A 21865-nucleotide genomic window follows, 5' to 3' on the forward strand; every position below is an offset into this window, starting at 1 on the left:
CAAACAAGATGATTTTTCGCTCACAACCAACGACGCCGACACCGGAATTTCTGCGAAACGAGTGCTTTAACGCTATCACGTTAAAAAGAGGTCATGAACAAATTATATATTAAAGAGACCGACAACCACCCAGAACGTGTGATTGATCCTTGTGGAAATGAAAAGACCATGAATCACGGTGACAGATTCTGGCATCTTTTTCACGATCAGAGTAGGATTTATATATAAAATCACATTTAAAAGTCACAAAAAAAACCAGCATCTCACGCAGCCTAGCAGACAAGCCTTGAAACTGGATTATAGTGTCATTCAGTTTGCTGTACGTAGTCTGACGCCTTCATGCTCACCATAACAAGGGCTCAAAATTAGAGTATGCATATTATTATCCATCCCCATGCTATTCTGTGCTGCTCACTGAAAAGCAGTGCTTCCTTCACGGCCACTAGAGCGACACGTGGAGAGCCACAGCACATGCATGTGCAGCATGTGTTGTGTGTATAACACTTCATAGTCGCCACGGATCGAAAAATTTGAACTACTAGGAATGTTTCACGGCATTTTTCGTGTTACCATTCTGTGATTAAAAAATTCGTAAACAGTGGGTGGGTGCTCGAGCCGCCGTTTTGACAAGTGAACTTGTCGAGACATTGGCTTGGGCACCCACCTACTGCTTACGAATTTTTTCATCACAAGCTTCGATCTTCCCCTTCCTGCCATTTTTTTTGAATTTTCATCCTCTGATTAGACACTCTGACCGGTAAGCTTTCCATTGCGGGAAAGAAAACAGGTACTATAGAAATTAATTTTGTTCCTATTAAAAGTTTAACTCATTATAACAATAAATAAGTCTCCTTTTCAAGTGTACTGTTTTACTTTTTGCCAAACAATTCAAATTGTTCTGAGAAGTTTGCACATCACTGCTCTAAGTGACACTGTGTTAGCGGCCATGTCAGGTCATGTGGTCAGTAACAGCTGCCAGTCTAATGGCGAATTCCATTGGCAGATTCGGAGCACTTCTGGTAGCGGTTTTTCTGCTGCAATCGGAGCAAGCCTGTTCCATTGGCGGATTGAGTGTTCCTGTATGTTTCATTGGCAGATATGGAGCAGCTCCACCGCCAGATTTACTCGACTGAGCAGCTCTCTCTACTCCGCCAAAAGCTACGGATTCGGCCGGAAGTCGCAAGCTCCCCGCACGTGCGTAGAGCGTGGCGTACTGTGTGCACGATGCAATGCGCTGTCAGACTGTGCCCGTTCTCTCCGCTCACACCCATGAAGGCGAAAACTGCGCGAAACGCGAGGAATGCTGGCCGCTTGAGAAGCAGATGTGCGCTAGCGCCCCCTACCAGGGCACTTGTGTTCCATTGGCAGACTTCCTTCGGTTGCTCTTCGCAGAAGTGGAGTGCTCCAGCGCAGAATTCGTCGGCCACTCCGAACCCCCAATGGAATTCACCATAAAGTGCAGCTTGCGCACCACTGCGTCATCGCGGTCTGACAGACATACACTAGATATACAGAGTTTAAATGCGTTTATTGAACACTGGCGTAAGAGTCGACCGGTAGCTTGATCAATGGTTCAATTCATGGACTCCGAGAGCGAGCGGCATCCATGAGCAATGCGCAGCAGCAACAGACCCACATACGTCACTGGAGAGGGTGACCCACCATAGCGTTCATTCCTTTTCACAACAAGAGTAACATTTTTTACACATGCTGCGACTTTTTTTTTATCACTACAGTCTTTGCTGCATTGCCATTGCCATAGCCTGCAAATGAAGTTATCTGTTGCCATGTAGTTCACTACAAGAGTAACATTTTTTATACATGCTGTATGCTGGTCTCGCAGCTCGCATTTAACGGGTCAAAGCGTCCGCTATCCAGCCAGTTAACGGTCGAACACTTGTGAACATATACACCCTTTTCCGGACGCGCTCAAGCGCCGCCACATTGGACTAATAACATTGCAGTTTTGTATCCGTGTCAAATAAACAAGCAGTGCTACGGTCAACTAGCACCCACGAAAACGCTTGGGCCGGTACATGCAACGTTTCATGACCATGATCATTTCGTATTAGGACGTGGAACACCAGCAAAACAATCGCTTATCAGTCCAGGATGGCGGCACCCATGAATCGAAAATAAAATCGTGTATAAACAAAACTAACTTTAATTAGCAGGAATGGTGGCTACATTTCGTTTAAAACATTCACAAGCACTCAATAAGTCCCCTTAAAAAGGCGGTGCTGTCGCTCGGGCTGGTGGGGGTGAGACTGTCGCAGCCTTGCGTTTCTTCTTTCGTCAGCAGCGTTTTCTCTCTCTCCATGAGCCGACAAAGACGACGCCAAACTGCACTCTGACGGTCGCACGTGTCGCCCGTTTAAAGTGGGTAAGAAAGGAAGAAGGGTTTGAAGTAGGGGTGTGCGAATATCAAATTTTTCGAATACGAATCGAATACGAATATCCACCTTCGAATATCGAATCGAATATCGAATATCAAAGGAAAAATGCCTCCACAGTAACAATATTTTATTTAACATGTAGCTATTTGAAAAAAAAAAAAAACATTGACAGCCTGACTGGTAACACAACATACACTGCTATCTCCAGAACACAATGTCCAGGCTAGCACAATGCACATCACAACACAAGCAAATATCACGGCACAATGAAAGTAATGAATACATGTTATCATGAAGAAATATGAGTTGCTCCACATGATCAGGCAGCAGGCGCTCCCTTGTAACAGAGACAACCCCCCCCCCCTGCCACTGAAAAGGCACGCTCGCTTGGAACAGAAGTGGCTGGTATAGGGAGTTACATGGGGCAAAGCTTTGCCAGACTGGGGTATCTGAACAGTCCGCCACCAGTCACGTGGGTCACTGTCTTTCTTCAGAAGTGGTCCGGCATAGTGAACGAGTGGTAGTGCGGCACGTTGAAAATGTACGGTTACATGATCATAATATTCATGATCATCAAAAATGTATGGTTACATAATATTGAAAATGTACGGTTACATGATCGCCAACAGCGCTGCACGTCGGAGATGCACCAGCAATAAATGATACGTATTGGGGCGCTCGTCGCAGGCAAATATCGTGCCTCCGTGTACTTACGATGTTTATCGCTTCTCTCGGCGACGTTTTTAGCGATACGAACGCAGCAGAAATTTGGAAGACGAGTTATTTTATGCATGATAATCGAATCGTATATTCGATTTTTCGAATATTCGAAGTTATCGAATATTCGGAACTTTTCGAATACATAATTTTCGAATCGAATACGAATATTTCGAATGTAATATTCGACGAATATTCGAAACTTTCGAATATTCGCACACCCCTAGTTTGAAGATAAGAAGGGACCCCCCCAGTCGGGACATATGTGGGGAAAGGACACTCCTTCGGCAGCACTTCAAAGACAAACATAGCACATGGCCGCTCGCTTCAAGAGGGGACAGAACATGCTGCGCCTTTTTTTTATCACTACAGTCTTCGCTGCATTGCCATTGCCATAGCCTGCAAATGAAGTTATGTTGCCATGTAGTAGTGCATGGCAGCTCACGTCATCTCACATGTTGAATGTAGAGCAAGACTGATTTGGGCAAGTTGGTACATGCTTGCTGGGGAAACACGGCACAAAAAAAGGATGAGGACGAAGGAACACAGAATGTAGAGCTGTGCGAATAGCAAAATTTTGGGTGTGAAGCGAATTCAAATAACAAAGTTTGAGCGTGAATCGAATTGAGTGTTTCTTGAATATCTTTAGAATACAGTTAAACCTGCCTATGACAAACCTCCCTAAAACGCATTCCCTGATTTTGCGAAGTTTTTCTATTCTCCGCTGTTACTCCATAGAAGCACGTGTATTTGCGACCTCTATGTAACAAAGTGGCAGCGGGAGACACCCTCGATATAATGAATTTTCGCCACTGACAACCTAAGGAGATTGTCCCGAATTTTGTCATTTTGACACGAGCAGCAGTCGCATGCATCTCCTGCGGTTACCCTACTGACGAAAGCGCGAAGTGGCGGCGTCGCGCATGGCAGCTCAAAGCCCCGGCGAGTGCGAGGAGAGAGCGAGCGCTCGTTTGTGTGTCAGGCGTGAAGGAAGGGCGGCGCTACTCGAGCTGACTTTCCTGCCACCGCGGGACACGTGCTCCTCACCCCCCCCCCCCCCCACCTCTCGGCTTTTCTTAAGGTGGTAGGCCACCTTCAAAAGTCGAATTTCACGAGGTCGATTTTTAGTTTTTTGTGCACACCCAAATACATACCTGCCAACCTCAAAGCATGAAAATTCGGGAGACCGAAGCAGGGGTGAGGGGGGGAGGGTGCATAGCGGAAATTACTGAGACTGGAAACTGACATCAGAAAGGGGTAAGGATGTTTGTTTTGAGCTGCTTGAACCAAACTACTTTACATGTGAAGGCACCAAGGCAGTTCACAGGCGCACGTGGTACAGAATCAGTACTTGTCACCTTTCCGCGAAGTCACAAAGCACGGAAACCCAGCTGTGTATGAGTACAGAAACACTTACAAGTACTCTGATTTTGACGCCGTCATTGACCTTCTAACTGAACTCTGGAAACACGCAACCCCCACGGCAGACAGTGTAGCGTACAAAATGCGGGGGCCAAGATGGAGACACAGAAGTTCTGGCTAGGCTCAACGGAAACGATTGCCGCAAATGAACTGAACGGTGGCCGGAGCGGCAAGATTGCAACACGCAGCGCTGTTTCTCCCAAGCATGCCGATATCGAGACTGCAAAGCACAATGGGGGCCGCTTACTTACCGCCGGTCTGTCGACCACCCCTCCTTTGGAAAATGGAATGTGCTCGACAGTCTCGCCGTCTCGTTATCGGAGCGCTCGTGCAGCGCCGCAGCTCCGGCCGCTGTGCACTTTTGGCAATCTTTTTCCGTTGAGACTGTACCTTTTCCCTCCCCTTCTTTCGGTACGGTGGCGAGCGCTTCTCACGGCCAGCCGGCCAGCTTTCGCCCAGATGCGCAGTGTCTAGAATGTACTCAGCGTTACTCTACGACATGGTTACAATGAAATAGAAGTGTGGTAGCTGATAAGAAGTGCAGTGCCAACACATGTCAAACGTCATCACCGTTTTGTGTTAGGTCATAGGCCAGCTGCCTATATATACTTCAATGTCTGCTAAATAAAGCATTCTGCGTTGGTTACTGGCCTGGCTCTGTCACTTTGGCGTAAGCTACAACAGTGGCGACGAAGATGGGATTCACGCTTCCTGGGCGCTGAATGTAACCACCACCTTCGCCTACCACCACGGAACGTCGGCGGCCATGGCCATGGCTACGAGTCTCGGCACCCCAAGTTTCGACGAAAATCAAGATAAGTGGGAGATTTACTTGACTCAGCTGGAGGCATTCTTTGAAGCAAATGATATTAACAAAGAGGATAAGAAAAGGGCGCTTCTGATTTCGACGCTATCAGCAAAGGTAGTAGGCGTTCTTGCGGGACACTGCGCTCCCCGTAAAGTAAATGAGCTGAGTTACCAAGAAGCACTCGCTTTCCTAAATGCCCACTATGCGCCGAAGAGTAACGAAGTTGCCGCAAGTTATAAGTTCTTCACTAGGGACCAAACGGCCACTGAATCTGTCCGAGGCTATGTCGTTGAGCTCCGCAAGCTGGCAGATAAGTGTAACTTTGGCACCGGTTTTGACCGTATGTTACGTGACCACATCGTTTGTGGCATCCGAAATCGCGCTGTGCAGCAGACGCTGCTCGAAAGAAGTGAGCTCACACTGGCCGAAGCGGTAAACATTGCTACGGCTGCCGAAGCCGCTGCGCAGGAAGTTAGCGCCATGACCAAACCTGATACGGCAGCGGTGTGCAGTTTAGCTGGAAAATCTCGCCAGTATCAAACCACCTCCAGAGATAAGAAGCAACGAGTTGCAGATTGTGCACGCTGCGGAAGCCATGACCATCAAGCATATGATTGCCCGCACAAAAGAGAGAAATGTTTTCGCTGTGGGAAGACGGGTCATTTCGCAAGAAAATGCCGCTCCCAATCGAGGCTCAGGGCTCGTGGCAAGCAGGATGTCAGTGCTTATGCCTTTCAGTATGAGAGCACTGCATCTGAAAACGAGGAAAGTGATATTTCAACAGTGTTCACTGTACAAGAGACACGGGAGAAGCAACGTCTGCTACAGGCGTATCGCAGGGTCATCCGTTGGGGGGGGCGTGCCCCTGAACATGATCATTGATACGGGATCACCATTTTCAATAATCCCGCAAGAAGTTTATCTCAAGCATCGCCTGAGCTGGCCGTGGTTATCGAAATGCAAACAGACGCTCAGCTGCTACCTGGGCAAGTTGCCCATTGTCAGTGAACTACAGCTTCAAGCCCAATTTTCAGGCAAAGCTGTCCCTGCCACCCTGATCGTTATAGGGTGTTCTGGTCCTAGCCTTTGCGGAAGGGATTTAATTCAAGCATTGTCAATACTTCCGAGTGAGTTCCTCGGAACAGTGCAATCGATGTCAGTTGCTCGCGACAGCCTCTGCACGGAGTTTCACGCACTTTTTGAATCTGGGCTCGGAAGAATTCAGGGGCCTCCTGTGAAATTCCACGTTCGAGAAGACGCCCAACCTAAGTTCCACAAGGCACGGCCTATCCCTTACACTCTTCGTGAGAAAGTGGAAACGGAGCTGGAACGCTTAGTGAGTGAAGGCATATTATCGCCTATGGCACATTCAGAGTGGGCGGCACCAATAGTGCCGGTACTAAAGAAAGACGGGTCACTCCGCATCTGCGGTGATTTTAAGACCACTATTAATGCGTGCATAACTGAGCAGTATCCACTACCTAACATTGAGGATATTTTCGCCTCACTTCGTGAGGGATCTCTTTTCACTACATTGGTTCTCAAGGACGCATACAACCAGCTCCCCTTGGATGAGGAAGCGAAGAAGTTGGCCGTGATAAACACGCACAAGGGGCTGTTTTGCTATAACCGTCTCCCGTTTGGAGTTGCCTCGGCTCCCGCGATTTTTCAGCTGCGCATGGAAACCGTCCTGGCTGGCCTTCCAGCCGTGCAGGTGTACTTGGACGACGTATTAATAGGCGAGCGTCCAGACAGTAACGGCTCCGTGCTCCGGGATGTTTTGCACCGGCTACAGGAAAACGGTGTCAAGCTGAAGACGGAAAAATGTCACTTCCGTAAAGACTCAATCGTCTATTTGGGGCACCGGATCGACAAAGATGGCTTGCACCCGTTGGAAAAGAACCTGGCTGCAATACGCGATTCACCACGGCCTACGAATGTAAGCGAACTGCGCTCGTTTTTGGGTCTGCTGTCGTATTATCACCGGTTCCTGCCACACATGTCAGCGATGTTGGCCCCCTTGTATAATCTACTCGAAAAAGAGCATAGATGGGAGTGGGGTGCAACCCAGGAAAAATCTTATCTCAAGGCGAAACGAACGCTTCTCAGCTCACCAGTGCTAGGGTGGCTAGAATGGGGAGGTGTGAAAAGCGAGCCGTGTTTCCCTTGCCCGAAGGTGCCGCGTTGCGCGATCCCTCCGCTAGGTCGAGATATAGCGCGACAGTCGGAGGCGCTGCCTGCTCGCATGGGGGGTGGGGGAGACGGCAGTGTACTGAGTGTACTTGCGGCCGAAGCTTGTCAGCTTCGTTGGCCTGCACGTGCTTTTACGAGTTCCCTGTGTTAGTGTTCCTTGAGAGGAATGACGTGTACAAAAAAGGAAGAAACTCAGCGACCATCTTAACGGATTCGTGCAAACGCACGGAGACAAAGAAGATATACACAAGGACCGTGTTTTGTGCCAGGCGCTGCAATTCGGTGTGCAGAACATGTGCGGAAAAAGTGTCACTTTCCCGTGCGCCGGCATGCAGACAGATTAGCAGTTTGGAAGCGGGCAATCCCAAAGGCCGACAGAGCGATACAGCGAAAATTCGGCCATCTGTAAGAAACATTTTGACACAAGGTAAATGTACTGAACCCGTTCAAGTGCTGCAAAGGTTTTTGCGTGCGTCTGTGACAAGCACGGGCAAGTGATAAATGAAATAACCTGAACGTTTTATTTTCTTCTTCTGTTTTATTTTATTTGTTATACTTTCATCGACTATAAAGAGCAACGCAGCGATGCTCACCTTGTGTATTTAATAGCGGGCTACACAAAGCGCATTCTGCTATCGTGCTGCACACACTGCAAAAATGCGTGCATCGTGCTAATAGAAAGCACTGCATGACAGCTGCAAAGTCAGATAACTAGCAAATGGGATATTTGAGGGCTGCTGTATCCATCAAAGTTACTATACAACTTGACACAGGTATTATATGTAAAGCAGGCTGACACTTGTGTTCAGCACAGTGCGCTTGCCTTCAAAGATAATAGACAGCTTGTTGCAGCTCTGTAAGGAGCGTGTTGCAGAAATTGGCTACGTCGAGCATCTGAAGAATGGACAATATCAGTGGTCAAATTCTTTTGCATCACTATCGAGGGTTCATTTGCCTTTGAAGGCCTGGCTCAACCAGGGATAAAGCGAGGACAAATTAAAAAAAAAAAATTGAATACATGCGCATCACCTACAAGAGTATCCACCAGTGTATTGCTCACAAAATGATGCTAATTAAATTTTGTTGAAGCGATGAAACTAATTGCTGTCTCAATTTCTGTTCAACTTTGAGCATACTGGCTCCGTGACGGCGCGACCTCGAGTGTAATGCAAATTCAGCATTGAGTAAATGGCAAGGAACAAATGGGCAAGGCAAGGCGCACTCTCGAGGTATATTTAGTAGTACACGTAACTACAATGTATCAACGGTTATCGCGTGATAATGTTAGAAAACGTCGTCAAAGATATAACGCTCCTGCAAGAAGAAGCTTTCTCTTTTACTCCGTAAATGTCTAGATAAATCTTATGAAGATGAAGATAATTTTGCCTTCATCAAACATGTAAACATTGGTTCATTCGAAATAGCACTTCATCGAAGAATGGTTTGATTATGGAGGCTCGAATTATGCCTGGTTGTTGGCGGCCGAAAGCTTCGCACTAATGCCGTGATCCTTGAGTAAAAATGTTTATGTTGATAAAGCTCTTTCACTGGCGAAAATCTAGTACCGACGCGAGTGCATGGTCGTTGGCAGGGGGCATTTCCCCCGCCTCCCTGGAGCCACACCAGCGTTCCCCCACTCCACCATACGCGATGCAGCACGGGTTTGCACCCCCGAAGACAAAATCCTGCCGATGCCCATGCGCGAGTGCATTACCACAGCGCAAGCTGGCAGCGCCTCCGACTACAGCGCCACCGCTGCGGGATCGCGAATGGGGGCCAACTTAGAGCGGCCGGTTTTCACACCTCCCAATTCTAGCCACAGTGCTGACATATTTTCAGCCCAACCAACCAGTCCGGTTGGAATGTGATGCATCACCGTCGGGTTTAGGTGCCGTCATCTCGCACCGCATGGGCCACGTGGATAAGCCCATCGCTTTCCGTTCACGCGCACTGACGCGCGCCGAGAAAACTTATTCGCAGCTCGTGAAGGAAGCTCTGGTGCTAGTGTTCGGAGTCTCAAAGTTTTGAGACTACCTGTTGGGCCGCGAGTTTGTGCTGGTGACGGACCACCAACTACTTGTGGGTCTTCTACGAGAAGATCGACCGGTGCCTCCAATGGCGTCGGCGCGTATCCAGAGGTGGGCTCTGTTCCTAAGTCAGTACCGATACCGCATCGAGTACAGGGCCGGGAAGCAAAACGCCAATGCAGCCGCACTTAGCCGTTTGCCAGTGCCGACACCAGAGGCTGTTCACTCGGGAACCTTGCCAGAATACGTGCTGGCTACAGAGAATCTTGACAGTTCGTTCGTGCCAGCGGGTGCTTTGAGGGAACTGACGAGTGCAGACAAAGATCTTCGTGTTGTCCAGAACTTCATGCTTAAGGGATGGCCTAAACGCCTCTCATCATGTCACAGCCATCTTCAACCTTACTTTTGCAGAAGACTGGAACTGTCGAGCGCAGAAGGTCTGCTCTACTGGGGTCATCGAGTTATCATACCCTGCAAGGCGCGGGGGCCCATGCTCTCCGAGCTACACCGGTCACACCAGGGAGCATCGGCAATGAAAAGACTGGCTCGGACGCTGTTCTGGTGGCCAGGGTTGGATGGTGAGATCGAAAATCTCGCTCGTTCATGCATGCCATGTGTACAAGCTCAAACAATGCCACATCACCAGGAGCCTATCAGTTGGCCAGAAACCGGGATAAAGTGGTCACGGCTTCACATTGATTATGCCGGGCCAATAGACTGGCGCATGCTGCTGATAGTCGTCGACTCGCACACGAAGTGGATCGAGGCACTCCCTGTCAGGTCGGCAACCACCGAAGTCACAATAACACGTCTTCGCGAATTATTCGCGCGTTTTGGCTTGCCGCAAACTGTAGTGTCAGATAACGGGCCCCAGTTTGCAAGTCAGCAGTTTGCCCAGTTCATGACAGACAACAATATAACGCATCTGCGCAGTGCCCCGTACCACCCACAGTCGAACGGCCTTGCGGAACGCGCAGTTCGCACTATCAAGGATGGCCTTGTCAAACATTCGATGGTGAACGATCTCGACGCCAAACTAGCGCGAGTATTGCTAGGCTACCGACGCACGCCCCTGCCGTGCGGAAAGTCTCCTTCGGAACTGCTGCTTAATTATCAAGTTCGTTCACGCTTGGATACATGTGTGCCATCCTTATCTCGGAGTCGTTTCCAGCCTTCCAGATTCCAGCCCGGGGACCCGGTGTGGGTGCGCAACTTTGGACACGGGAGGCGGTGGTGCCCAGGCGTCATCAAAGGCACCGAAGGTTCGCGCCTCGTGACAGTCGACACACCAGGTGGACCAACCCGGCGTCACTTAGACCAGATTCGCCCGCGGGTGTCTAGGTCACCCGGGACTCCAAGGGCGGAGACTGTCGAACCAGTACCGCCCAGCCCTGACAACGGGGAGCAGCAGGAGTCACCACGAGAGGAGCGGTTAAGCCCGCCAACTCCAGCACACAAGGACGCTGTTCCCGTTCCTTCTACAACGCCACCAACATCTCTTCCAGCTGTGGGGGTTTCCCCAACTCCTCCAGTCTTACGAAGGTCTACCCGACTACGAAGACCCGTGCAAAGACTCGATCTTTAAAAGAAAGGGGGAAGTGATAAGAAGTGCAGTGCCAACATGTGTCAAACGTCGTCACTGTCTTGTGTTACGTCATAGGCCAGCTGCCTATATATACTTCATTGTCTGCTAAATAAAGCATTCTGCGTTGGTTACTGGCCTGGCTCTGTCACTTTGGCGTAAGCTACAACAGTAGCGAGTGCTCTTCCGCAGTACTGACACAGCAGGAAAGGCTGACGTACGTGCATGATTAAAAAAAAAAAAAAAAACGCCTCTGCTGTGGTGGCCACTTTTCGGGAGATTCGAGATGACATTCGTACAATCGGGAGATTAGGTCCAAGTTCGGGAGTCTCCCGGACAATTCAGGAGAGTTGGCAGGTATGCAAATACATGAATGTTGCAACAAAAATTATCCTCCTAATAAAGTTTTCCCAATCCAATCCAATCATCATTAGTTTTCAAGTTACAGCAAGTTTTCCATACCCCATGCTCGTATAGCGAAACCAAAACCACATTGTGTTTTTTTCAAAAGTGTTGTTTCGTCTATATTAATGATATTCAAACAACTTTATAAAGTTTGTTGAGACTGTTACATAAGAGGATGTCATTAAATATAACATTCTGTTTCTAATTGTTTTTGAATCCCTAAAAACGGCTACCGGGGGACGCACATCTCTTGCAAGCTCTGAAATCTTTGTTCGCGTTTTTCTCAAAATAAGAATTTGCTCCAAGACATGTGACACCAACTTTCATAATTTTTTTCTCAGTGCGTACTTTGAACTGAAATTTTGTATAATAGTTTACAACATATCTATCTGTGCAGTGCACTAGAATAAAAGAAACTGATGGAATATTTTTAATTTCACAGCTAATTTTGCAAACAGGTTCAGTGTAAATTGGCTCTTTCTCCCCATCTTTTTGGTTTTTTTAACATTACTTCCTCGATATTTGCTGCATAATATTTATCCTAGTTCATTGCATAGCTCCAACCTTTAGTTACACAAATGTCAAAGCTTTACTGACTTAAGCCACCCAATAGTCACTTATCACGGCTGGCGTGACTACCACTTTTGATACACACAATATGAATGAGAACTAACAGACAGCAATGCCAAGGAAAGTATAGGGGGTGTTATCTGTAGTATTTAGAATATAAATGTGAAGAAAGTAAAGTGGACGAAAAGAGAACTTGCCGCCAGCAGGGACCGAACCTGCGACCTTCGAATAATGCGTCCGATGCTCTACCACTGAGCTACGGCGGCGGTCATCTCCCTGTCCACTTTATAGGGTATATATGTGGAATAAACTTAGGAGTGTTAGTCAGCGCCAGTCGCAGCCATGGCGGCGAGTGTGGAACACTTTTTTCTGCCTGTTGGCGTCACGTAGCATGTGATCTTTTTCCGAACTGGAAGCTGACCAATAATCCCTCAGAATAATTCCTCACATACAATAATCCCTCACATCCCTCACATGCAATTTTTTGCAGAGATCACCCCCCAAAAAATAAATCAGTATTTTGAACTATAAATGGCTGGGTAAGTTAAATAAGACATGCTTGTTTTGAACAAAAAGTTATTTCAACGCTGGCTGCTCCTGAAAAAAAATTTTTTTTGAGTGGCCTACCACCTCAAAAAAAGAAAGAACTTCATTAACGTGACACCAGGTGATGGCACTAAAAAAAATCCCTGCTCCGTATCGTTACGCCTCGAGTTTGCGCCGAATATGTGGGGCCGTGCCGCATATATGGAGTTCACTCTTCGTTTTTGATGCCGTGCGGCCTTGTGTGGTTTCACTGCGCATGCATGGAGCACACCCTGATGACGTGCCGCTATTGCGATTTTCCTAATGCCAACAACTGTGTCTTCACTACCGAGGAGATGTCAGATTAGGCGCTGGTGGAAACTGTCCGCAACCACGGTGACAACAACGGATGTTCGGAGGCTGACTAGTCACTGTCATCACACGCTTTGCCGCCTTGCGCTATGTCGCGGGTTCACGAGACCGTGGCCTCCGAGAGTGGCTCCGGCAACACGACGGCGCATTGCCGGAGCCAATCTCGGAAGCCACGGCTTGACGATGACGGAGCAGCGTTGTATTGGTGTCGTACAAACGTTCAGTATTGCCATCCCTCACAAACAAGCAACAAAGCAAAATACTGCAGTTTTTTTGCCGCTAAATAAATGTTTTGGGTGAGCTCTGCCTTCAATTCCCCTTGTGTTTAATTTGTGCATTTCTTTTCCAAATTTTCATGCTGAAACTGGATATAACAAAAAACTTTACAATGAATTTTTTTCGGAAATTTGTCAATTTCATTATACCCAGGTTTAACTGTACATTAAAGCAAAATTACAGAAAAAATGTTGCGCAGGATACAAGGGGTGCAACAGCCGAAATAGGATTGGGAGCAATTTTTGGAGCAGCAGAATGTTGCTTTTGGAGCACAAAAATCCAAATTTGGAGCCGGTTACGAAAAAAAAGCCTGAATTTCTAAGCACAAAATCCCAAATTCGGAGCACTATAACAAAAAAAGACTTACTTTTAGAAAACAAAACAAAATAGTACAAACCATTAAACATCAGCTAACTTGTGCACAGTGCACGTGAACACTGCTATTTCAATAAAAGCAGTGCATTGAGCCACCCCACACTGCAAACAATCACTAAGTCCACATAAGCTTTTACAGGGCCTGTCAAAGAATTCGACAGGCACTGTGAATGCTAATGTGGACCTGTGAACCTGGCAACCTCGAAATTCGGGAGATTCATAAAGCAGGAGCAAGTGGGGTGGAGAAAAAAGAAAACTGGCAAATATTTTTGTCTACTTGTTTGTCAAGGCCGCAGAAACGCCATACACAGCAGCTCCAAATGATTGCCAATAATTTTGTAGACGTCGGCGATCATACTAGCACTCGTAATTACATGGCGCATGCGCGAATGAGTAATTAAGGAACAAAATGTGCTGTGTCCCTGACAGCTAGTACTAATAGCCCCTTCTAAATCACAGTACGCTTTTCCGCAGGACACCAGTGTACTGCGGCAAAAGTGGCTTAAAAAGCGTTCTGCACGCAATAAAAATCATGACATTTGAGAACCACTGTCCTTTTTTAATGCGATAGCAATTATATGGACATTCTCGACGGGTTTTTGCCATCATGTCCCGCATAAAGCCCAAATTGAAAGCATCCCCCCGCGCGTAGTATGTTACAGCGTAGGCAAAAGCGCGCAAGTGCATGCGACGAACGCGGCTGAAGCAGAGATCAAACAAGCCAGCCCATTTCAGTCGCTCGGAGGGTGCATGCGGTAACACCACTCCACTCGGGAGGCCTGCCGTCGAAGCAGAGGAAACGCCCTGCCGTCTTGAACGAGCATGGAAAGACGCGAGAGGGGGGAGGGGGGTGTCGCTCGAGCAGCAACTTTGAACTTTGATTCTAAGGGCGCGATCCCAATCGCTGGCGCGCGCGCTATCTGGGGGCGGGAACTCCCTATACCTACCATGTACGCGCTCTTGCATGCTGATACGCTGCGGCAGCGCCGCTTGCACCACTGGTGGCTGCCAGGTATCCACTAGAAATAATTCACAAACTAAACGTTTCTTTCATGACGTCACTGATGAGGTCAGCAAATAGAGGGAAAGGGCGCGAAACCGAGTGGAGGAGGGTCGCCGCGGCCGTGGAAGCCCTCCTTTCCCCCTTCGCATGCAAGCGGAATGTGCTCATGCTATCTGCAGGTCCGGTGGCCGCTCGGGCGACGTGGCCATTCATTAAATTTAGTTAAGCATCTTTTTAATTTTCTTCGTGTGTAGCGAAGTGGACAAACTAAACCTGACCGATTTCTCATTAAGACAAAGCTTGATCAACACAAGCAAAATTTAAAGCTTCTTTTTAATCACATGTTTCGTACTCAATAACAGAGACATACACGTAGTGTGAAAGTGTCAATCTGCAAAAACAGCTTTAATTCTGAACTGAAATATGCACATAATGAGCAACCATTCAACCCAGAATATCCGAACCAATTAGAAAATTATAAACAATCACGAGCAGGCCACGTCGTACTCGACTCAATCATGTCTGTTATGACGGCAAACATATTTTTCTTACAGAACTTAGCACCAAACAACACAGAAGCACAGGGGAAGATGGAGACTTGAAGCGATGAGAAATCGCTGCACAGAGAATGCCACTGGAGACAATGTTTCAACAAGTTGACTTGTCTTCGTCAGGGCAGCAGCATTGCCTCCAGCAACATTTCTTGTTAAACGATTTCTGAAAGCATCAGTGAGTCCATTACATGTACAGTAGACTCTCGTTAAACGGAACCTGAAGGGACCAGGAAAATGTGTTCCATTTAACAGGAGTTCCATTTACTGAGAGAGGAGGAGTGCAGAGTGCAAATATGAAACCAATAATATCAGAGGCAGTTGTTCCATTTAAGCAGAAGTTCCAATTAAGAGATTTTCCGTTTACTGAGCGTCTACTGTATTTCAGTGACAGTATAAGAAGCAGAGGCCCACAATCTTTCAAACTGGCTACATGCATTTCCATGAACAGGAAGGAGCCTATAATAGCTTCACATAATTGAATTATACGGCAAAAGTAAAAGCTGAAAAAACTGTGTCCTCTGCTCATTCCCGCTGTTTTTTCAGCACCGCATAAACTGGCTGGGCTATGCCCTCGCATTTCGGGACCACTTAAAAAAAACAACGTGCGGAAAAAAGCACGTTCGGCCCTACGTCACATGCGCCGTAGGCGTCGTGTACGAAATCCCACTCACTTGTGGCAAGGTTTATATCGGACAAACTGGTCGTTGCGTCAATGATCGAGCACGGGAACACGAGCGATCTGTTAAAAATAATTTGACTTTTCATCTGCCTATGCATTGTAGGACCTGTGCCTGTGAGCCAGTGCTGTCTAGCATTCGAATTCTGGGCAGAAGTGGGAATGCGCTGGCGAGAGAACTAATGGAGGCTTATCACATTAAAAAGAAGGACCGTGAATGTATCAGTGACACTTCTGTTGTTCTGCGCAGTAAGGAAAGACTCTTCTTAGATACTTGGTTATGATGCGAATATGTTTTGGTATCCCGATCCTGATTAGCATTGTCGACTGTCATGTGCATTGCGCCTGCGCGCGCCACTCGGCTGTGTATATATGTAGGAAGACGTTTCTGAATAAAGCTTAGTTGTGAGTAGCGCCTGTCCTGTACATCAGTGTTCCTTCTTAGTCCTTGTCGATTTTCGCGCTAGCCAATTTTGAAGATTATGAACCAACTAGCCCAACAACGTATACTATTAAGCTTATCTGTGCTCATCGCCGCATCTGTGCACGGTCTGGAGCGAAGTGAGTACGAAGAACACTCCCACGACAAATGCGCGCGTGCGGTACAGCAAGCGGCCCGGCGGCCCGGCAGTGACGCCGTGAGCTGAGAAGGCGACGCGCTGCACGCAACTAGCCAGGAGACTATCAGCTCCACGCAGCCGTACCGCGTTTCACTGGAACTGTGTCAGTTTTCATTTAGTAGCAGATCGTGGTACAGACGCACACACATATATCGCGGAAAGCCGACACTGTCCGTTCTGTCACTACGTTGGTCACTGCGTATACCGGACCCTGTAATAGTTCCGAAATGCTCCTTGGCGTCGCCACCACGCGCTATCGGCACTATCGGACGGTCGTGCGAGAGTACCAGAATCTTTTCTCCAATTTGGGAAAAATAAAGAAAAGGCTTTGCAGTGGGTACTTTAGGCAATATTTGCTGTGGCACTGTACTTATTTCTTTGCTGGCGACGATGGCGTATGCGAGGAGATGCAAATTTTTAACTTGGTGGTTAATGCGTACTACCGTTTAGTGTGTAGTTATGCGGCGTTCCCGGCAGGTACGCATTAATGAGATTCCACTGTATATTGACAATGCCAGTATACGTAGCATTGTCAATGTGCTAGTATACAGCTAGTATACAAGCTGCATATTAGATGATAGTATACAGCTTGTTTTTGTTTTCGTTTGGGCTCTCTGGATGGTCATACGGTTAAAGTTCGCTGTTTTCAGTTTCCCAGCACCATTTCGGCGCAGGTTTGGAGCAGTTACTAGACAGTTATAGTTTAGGGTTAGCATGATAGCGGGTGTTAAGGGAATAGCGTTACCGTGCCCCAAACGTTCGTTGCCGACAGCGCGTTTTAGTTTAGCGGGACAATGTTTACGTGCCCAAGCTGGGACGGTGGCGAGATCTAGAGGAGGGTGAATGCGCAAATGAAAAAAACAAAACAATGCTTGCCTGTATCCCCACACACAGCAATATTACTACTTTTTTTAGCAACAATAAAAGTAAATGACTATGACCCACACACCAAAAGCGAAAATTTTTGCTTTGCAGATTTGCTTACACTGATCTCCTAGTTAGGCCTAGGGACGTTCGAAAAAGGAAGCATCTCAAAAACTATGCTAAGTTATCTGTAATACTTGGGTGTCGAAGCTACCTGAAGGCAGGCAAAGCCATTCTACACAGTCGCCTGCTGTGAAAGAAGTGCATCCGTCCACATCAACCTTAAATTCAGTTCGAAGCAGGCGTCCAAAACCGCCGCCATGTTTTATGTACACTACGTTAACCACGCAAACACGGTAACGCTAAATCTGAAAAATAGCGTGCGTACGGTAAACGCTACGGGTCGTTTAGCGTACCGCGCATGCGCATTTCGATCCCACTATTCCGCTAAGCCCGCTAAACGATAACTGTCTACTAACAAATATTACAGTTTGGAGCAGCATGTAGCGGCATTTCACTTTTGGGGCAGTTTGGAGCAATTGGAGCAGCACTTCCATCACTGCCATGGTGGCTGAGCGATCGAGCACCAGAGTTCCCTCTAGGTAACTGTAGGAAACTCTATGGTCCAAAGTGCCCCCTCCCGCGAGCCACATCAAAAGTATAATGTTTCTTTGCGCCAAATCGACATACCCGATATCAAATTTGCACTGTACTTCTGGAGTGAGATTTCATTCTATTAATGCAAAAACAGAGCGTGAATGACTTCACAATAAATAGATATGTAATTACAACTGAATCAGAACTAATTACTAGAACACAAGTAAATTAACGTATTACAACATTATTTTTGTTGCAATAGAATATCGAGTGCCTTGAAATAACATTGTATCGATTTGACGCATTTCCAGACAGTTCTTCATAGGTGGCGCCTGAAAGGTTAAAGATCAGTGATATGATTGAGCAGTTAGATTACTGCATTGTTTTTTTTTTTGTAGATCTACTTATTTAGCTTTTCAAGCTTCCCCAGAACTTCCTGCAGCTCGAATAACCTTCGAATAATGCGTCAGATGCTCTACCACTGAGCTGCGGCAGCCGTCATCCTCCCGTCCACTTTATGGGATATGCACAGATACACCTGATATAATGGAAAGAGGGATGACACCACTGTAGCTCTACTGATAGAGCATCGGATGCGTTATTCAAAGGTTTCAGATTCGGTCCCTGCTGGCGACAAGTTGTCTTTTCGTCCACTTTTTTTCATTAATGTTTTGTCTAACAAAGACAAACGAGCCCCTAAATTCCCCTTCTTTCGTCCATCGAGGCAGACAGGTGCTTACCATCTTGAGCACTTGCTGCGAGAAGTTGTGGTTGATGAAGGTCGCCTCCAGGGCCAAGTTGCGTGGAGCATTGATGCTGTTGCCCTCCTCGTGTGGAGGTTCTGATGCTGTCTCATTCACTGTCAGCAGGTCTGCACAAAACATCCAAAGTGAATTAGGCAGCACAGGTGCACACTTCACAGCCAATGATGAATCGGTACGCGTGTACTGATTGCATTCTAGCAGTACCAATACGTGGACTTGAGATTAGTTAGCACCACAAACACTATGCTTTTGCTAATAACATTTTTTTATTGCAATAGCAATTATATGGACACTCTCGGCGGGTTTTTGCCATCGCCGTCATGTCCCTGATATGTATATGTATGTATATTAGGGGCGAGACAGCTGAAACTGAATTGGGAGCAGTTTTTGGAGCGGCAAAATTTTGATTTTGGAGCAGAAGAACCTTGATTTGGAGCAGTTAACGGCATTTAATATGTAGTCTTAGGAGCTTGAAAAACAAATTTGTAGCAACTTGAGGGTACAAGTACATATTTTACGCTTAGAATACACACAACATTGAAACAGCGTTTGGACAAAGTTTTTTTAACAGATTATCACCAGGTATGAATTACGCTACCTTTTTACATACCACGCAACCGATCTAGCTCGTGTAACAAACATGAAATAATTAAAAGAAGGTTCTGGAAACTATACTTGGATACAACCTAAGAAGTCCGGAGAGGCCCCACACAGACGACAAATGCGCGGCAGCCGATCGCCTCTGCAACTAAACAAGTAGTCCCTCTAATGAACGCGGCAGTGTTCTCAGAATGCGGGGTCACAGGACGTCCGGCTGAAGACGTTAGTCTGGAGTGTGCGCCCATTGGTGCAGACTTGTGTGCAGCTGCCTTTGAGGAGGAAATGCCACGGACTTCTAAAGTTGTATCAGACTAGAAGTTCACCTCAAACATTTGAAAAAAAGAAAGCATCACACTTATCAAAAATTTTAAAAGTTGGGATTGCACAATAATATAATTGCAGTTACATAGCAGTAGGTCTTTGCTTAAGATCGGTGATATGATTAAGCAGATTACTGCTTTGGCTTTTTGTACGTCTGCTTCATCTGCTTATTTAGCTTTTCAAGCTTACCGAGAGCTCTCTGTAGGTCAGTGTTGCTCTTTTGTCAGGAGAACATCACAATAAGCGCCTTCATCTATCTGCTCGGCTGCACTGTTGGCATAGCGTCAAGTGTATTGCACGCTTTTAACAGACAACAACAAAAGCGCACTGCAGCACCGTTCGCTGCCACCTCATGCAGGATCCCCTTCAAGAGTGCCGCGCAGCTGCCAAGAAACCTCGCTGCACTGACTATCTCGTCAAATGTGCCCTTATGGTACTGCAAGAGTAGCGCAGTGGTAAGTGTACTGTAAGCTTTTACTAGGGGATGACACAAACACGCTTTGCATCAGTCTGCTGCTGCCTTCTCATGCAAAACTACTAGAGCAGGGGTTCTCAAACGTTCTGACTTTGAGGAACCCCAACGCTTTTCTAAAATGCCGCAAACCTCTAACTTTTATTGCGATAGCAATTATATGAACGCACTCGGCTGGTTTTTGCCGTCGCTGTCCAGCAACGCCGTCAGGACCCGTATATGTATATGTATGTATGTGTATATATATATATATATATATATATATATATAAAAAGCCACAATGAAAAATAATTCAGAAAAATTTTTTTCCGAACCGTGTAATCGAACAGGCGACCTCTCACTCTGCAGCGCGTGGCGTTAGACGGCTAAGCCACGAGAAATAAGTCTTTCAGCCTGCTAACGTCAAGCCATTTATATACACCACTTACTTCAGCATGCTTTCTGGGTCACCAGCGAGATGGCGTGAAGTGCGCATGGCGCACACTTTAGAGGTAGTCATGCCGCTCCTGCCAACGCCGATGCTCTTCGACCTACAGGGCGTGGGTGCCTGCGAGCGTACTTATCTCAAATAGTGGGGAAGAAGGCGGGGGGGTTGTATGTCTTGTGCTTTCCCCGAGATGCCCGCGGTGAGGCCACAGAGCATACGAAGGTCATTTCGCTTGCTGCAGCGGCCCCGTTTGCGAAAGGAGCGCGCTGTTCAAACAGAAATAAGTAACAACTGTGACAGTTAGTTCGCGCTCATCCTGTGTGTACCTATGCGTTCGTTTGGTGCATCCTGCTTTATGTTTGAGCAGGGCAGTTTCAAGTGTTGAGCTGCGACGCAGGAAAGTTCGCGCTCGTCCTGTGTGCATTCTTTTTGTGTGTCCTTTGGGCTTGAGCAACATGCTGCAATTTCGAGCTGCTTTCCATTCTTCGCGTTACGTTCCAATTTGTTGCTGGGTGATTCCACGTAAGATCGACCAAACGATGGCTGGTCGACCTCTTAAATTTATTTCAAAATTTTATATATTATTGCCCGATGAGTGGAAAGAAGAGATCCGCAATTTGTTCTGCCGCCAAAAATTTTTTCGAAGCGCAGGAAATCAATAATGACGATGGGGTGGAGTGGAGCGCTCTGCTGTTTTGGCCAACTTTCGTTATGAATTGCACAAAATGTATTAAAGTTAGGTAACTGAAATTTCTTTAACTAAATATATACATGTTTTTGCTTCTGCGCAGGTATTTTTAGTTTTTATGTGTAGTGTAGATGTTTTTATAAAAAACCTCAAAATTGGCCCAGGAAACGTTATTTTCTTTACATTGAAGGTCTTTGTCTCCAAAAAGCCTTGTAGCACAGCGACAAAAATTCCGCATTACGTTCTTCGCATGCTTATCTACCAAACTGCCGAATCTTACATTTATGTAACGTTTCAGTAAAGAGATATGATCGGGCTAAATTCAAGAAAACACCGAACAATGCAAGCTTCTGACGACAATTAAAAAAAAACCCATTTTTTATATTTCTCAAACTTTGTCCACTTATTCTCCTCTACATCAGCTTTCACAATCATTGAAAACATGTTGCATAATGTCGTTGCACTAATTGTTACGGCCCCTCCAATGAGACCCTTAGGCAAGGATTGGCAATTCCGACTTCTTGCCCAGCAAGCGTATAAAATGCAGGCAGGATTGAATTTCTTGTTATTAAAAGGCCAGCAGGTACCGAATAAGGTGACGCAGGCACTGA

The 21865-nt window shown here is 46.8% G+C and overlaps 1 protein-coding gene and 1 non-coding gene across 2 annotated transcripts in view; both read right to left on the minus strand.

Annotated features, from left to right (window-relative positions):
- Window positions 1-21865, minus strand: part of LOC119400586 (eukaryotic translation initiation factor 3 subunit D) — a 169319-nt gene that overhangs the window by 50532 nt on the left and 96922 nt on the right. Inside the window, exon 5 of the mRNA XM_037667649.2 lies at window positions 18723-18853. Within this exon, the coding sequence (XP_037523577.1) occupies window positions 18723-18853 (131 nt within the window). The remainder of the gene's footprint in view (window positions 1-18722; window positions 18854-21865) is intronic.
- On the minus strand, window positions 12315-12386 carry Trnam-cau (transfer RNA methionine (anticodon CAU)). The gene has a single exon. It is a non-coding gene; the product is annotated as a tRNA-Met (tRNA).

This window comes from Rhipicephalus sanguineus, chromosome 7 (assembly GCF_013339695.2).
Source record: "Rhipicephalus sanguineus isolate Rsan-2018 chromosome 7, BIME_Rsan_1.4, whole genome shotgun sequence".
NCBI classification, from domain to species: domain Eukaryota; kingdom Metazoa; phylum Arthropoda; class Arachnida; order Ixodida; family Ixodidae; genus Rhipicephalus; species Rhipicephalus sanguineus.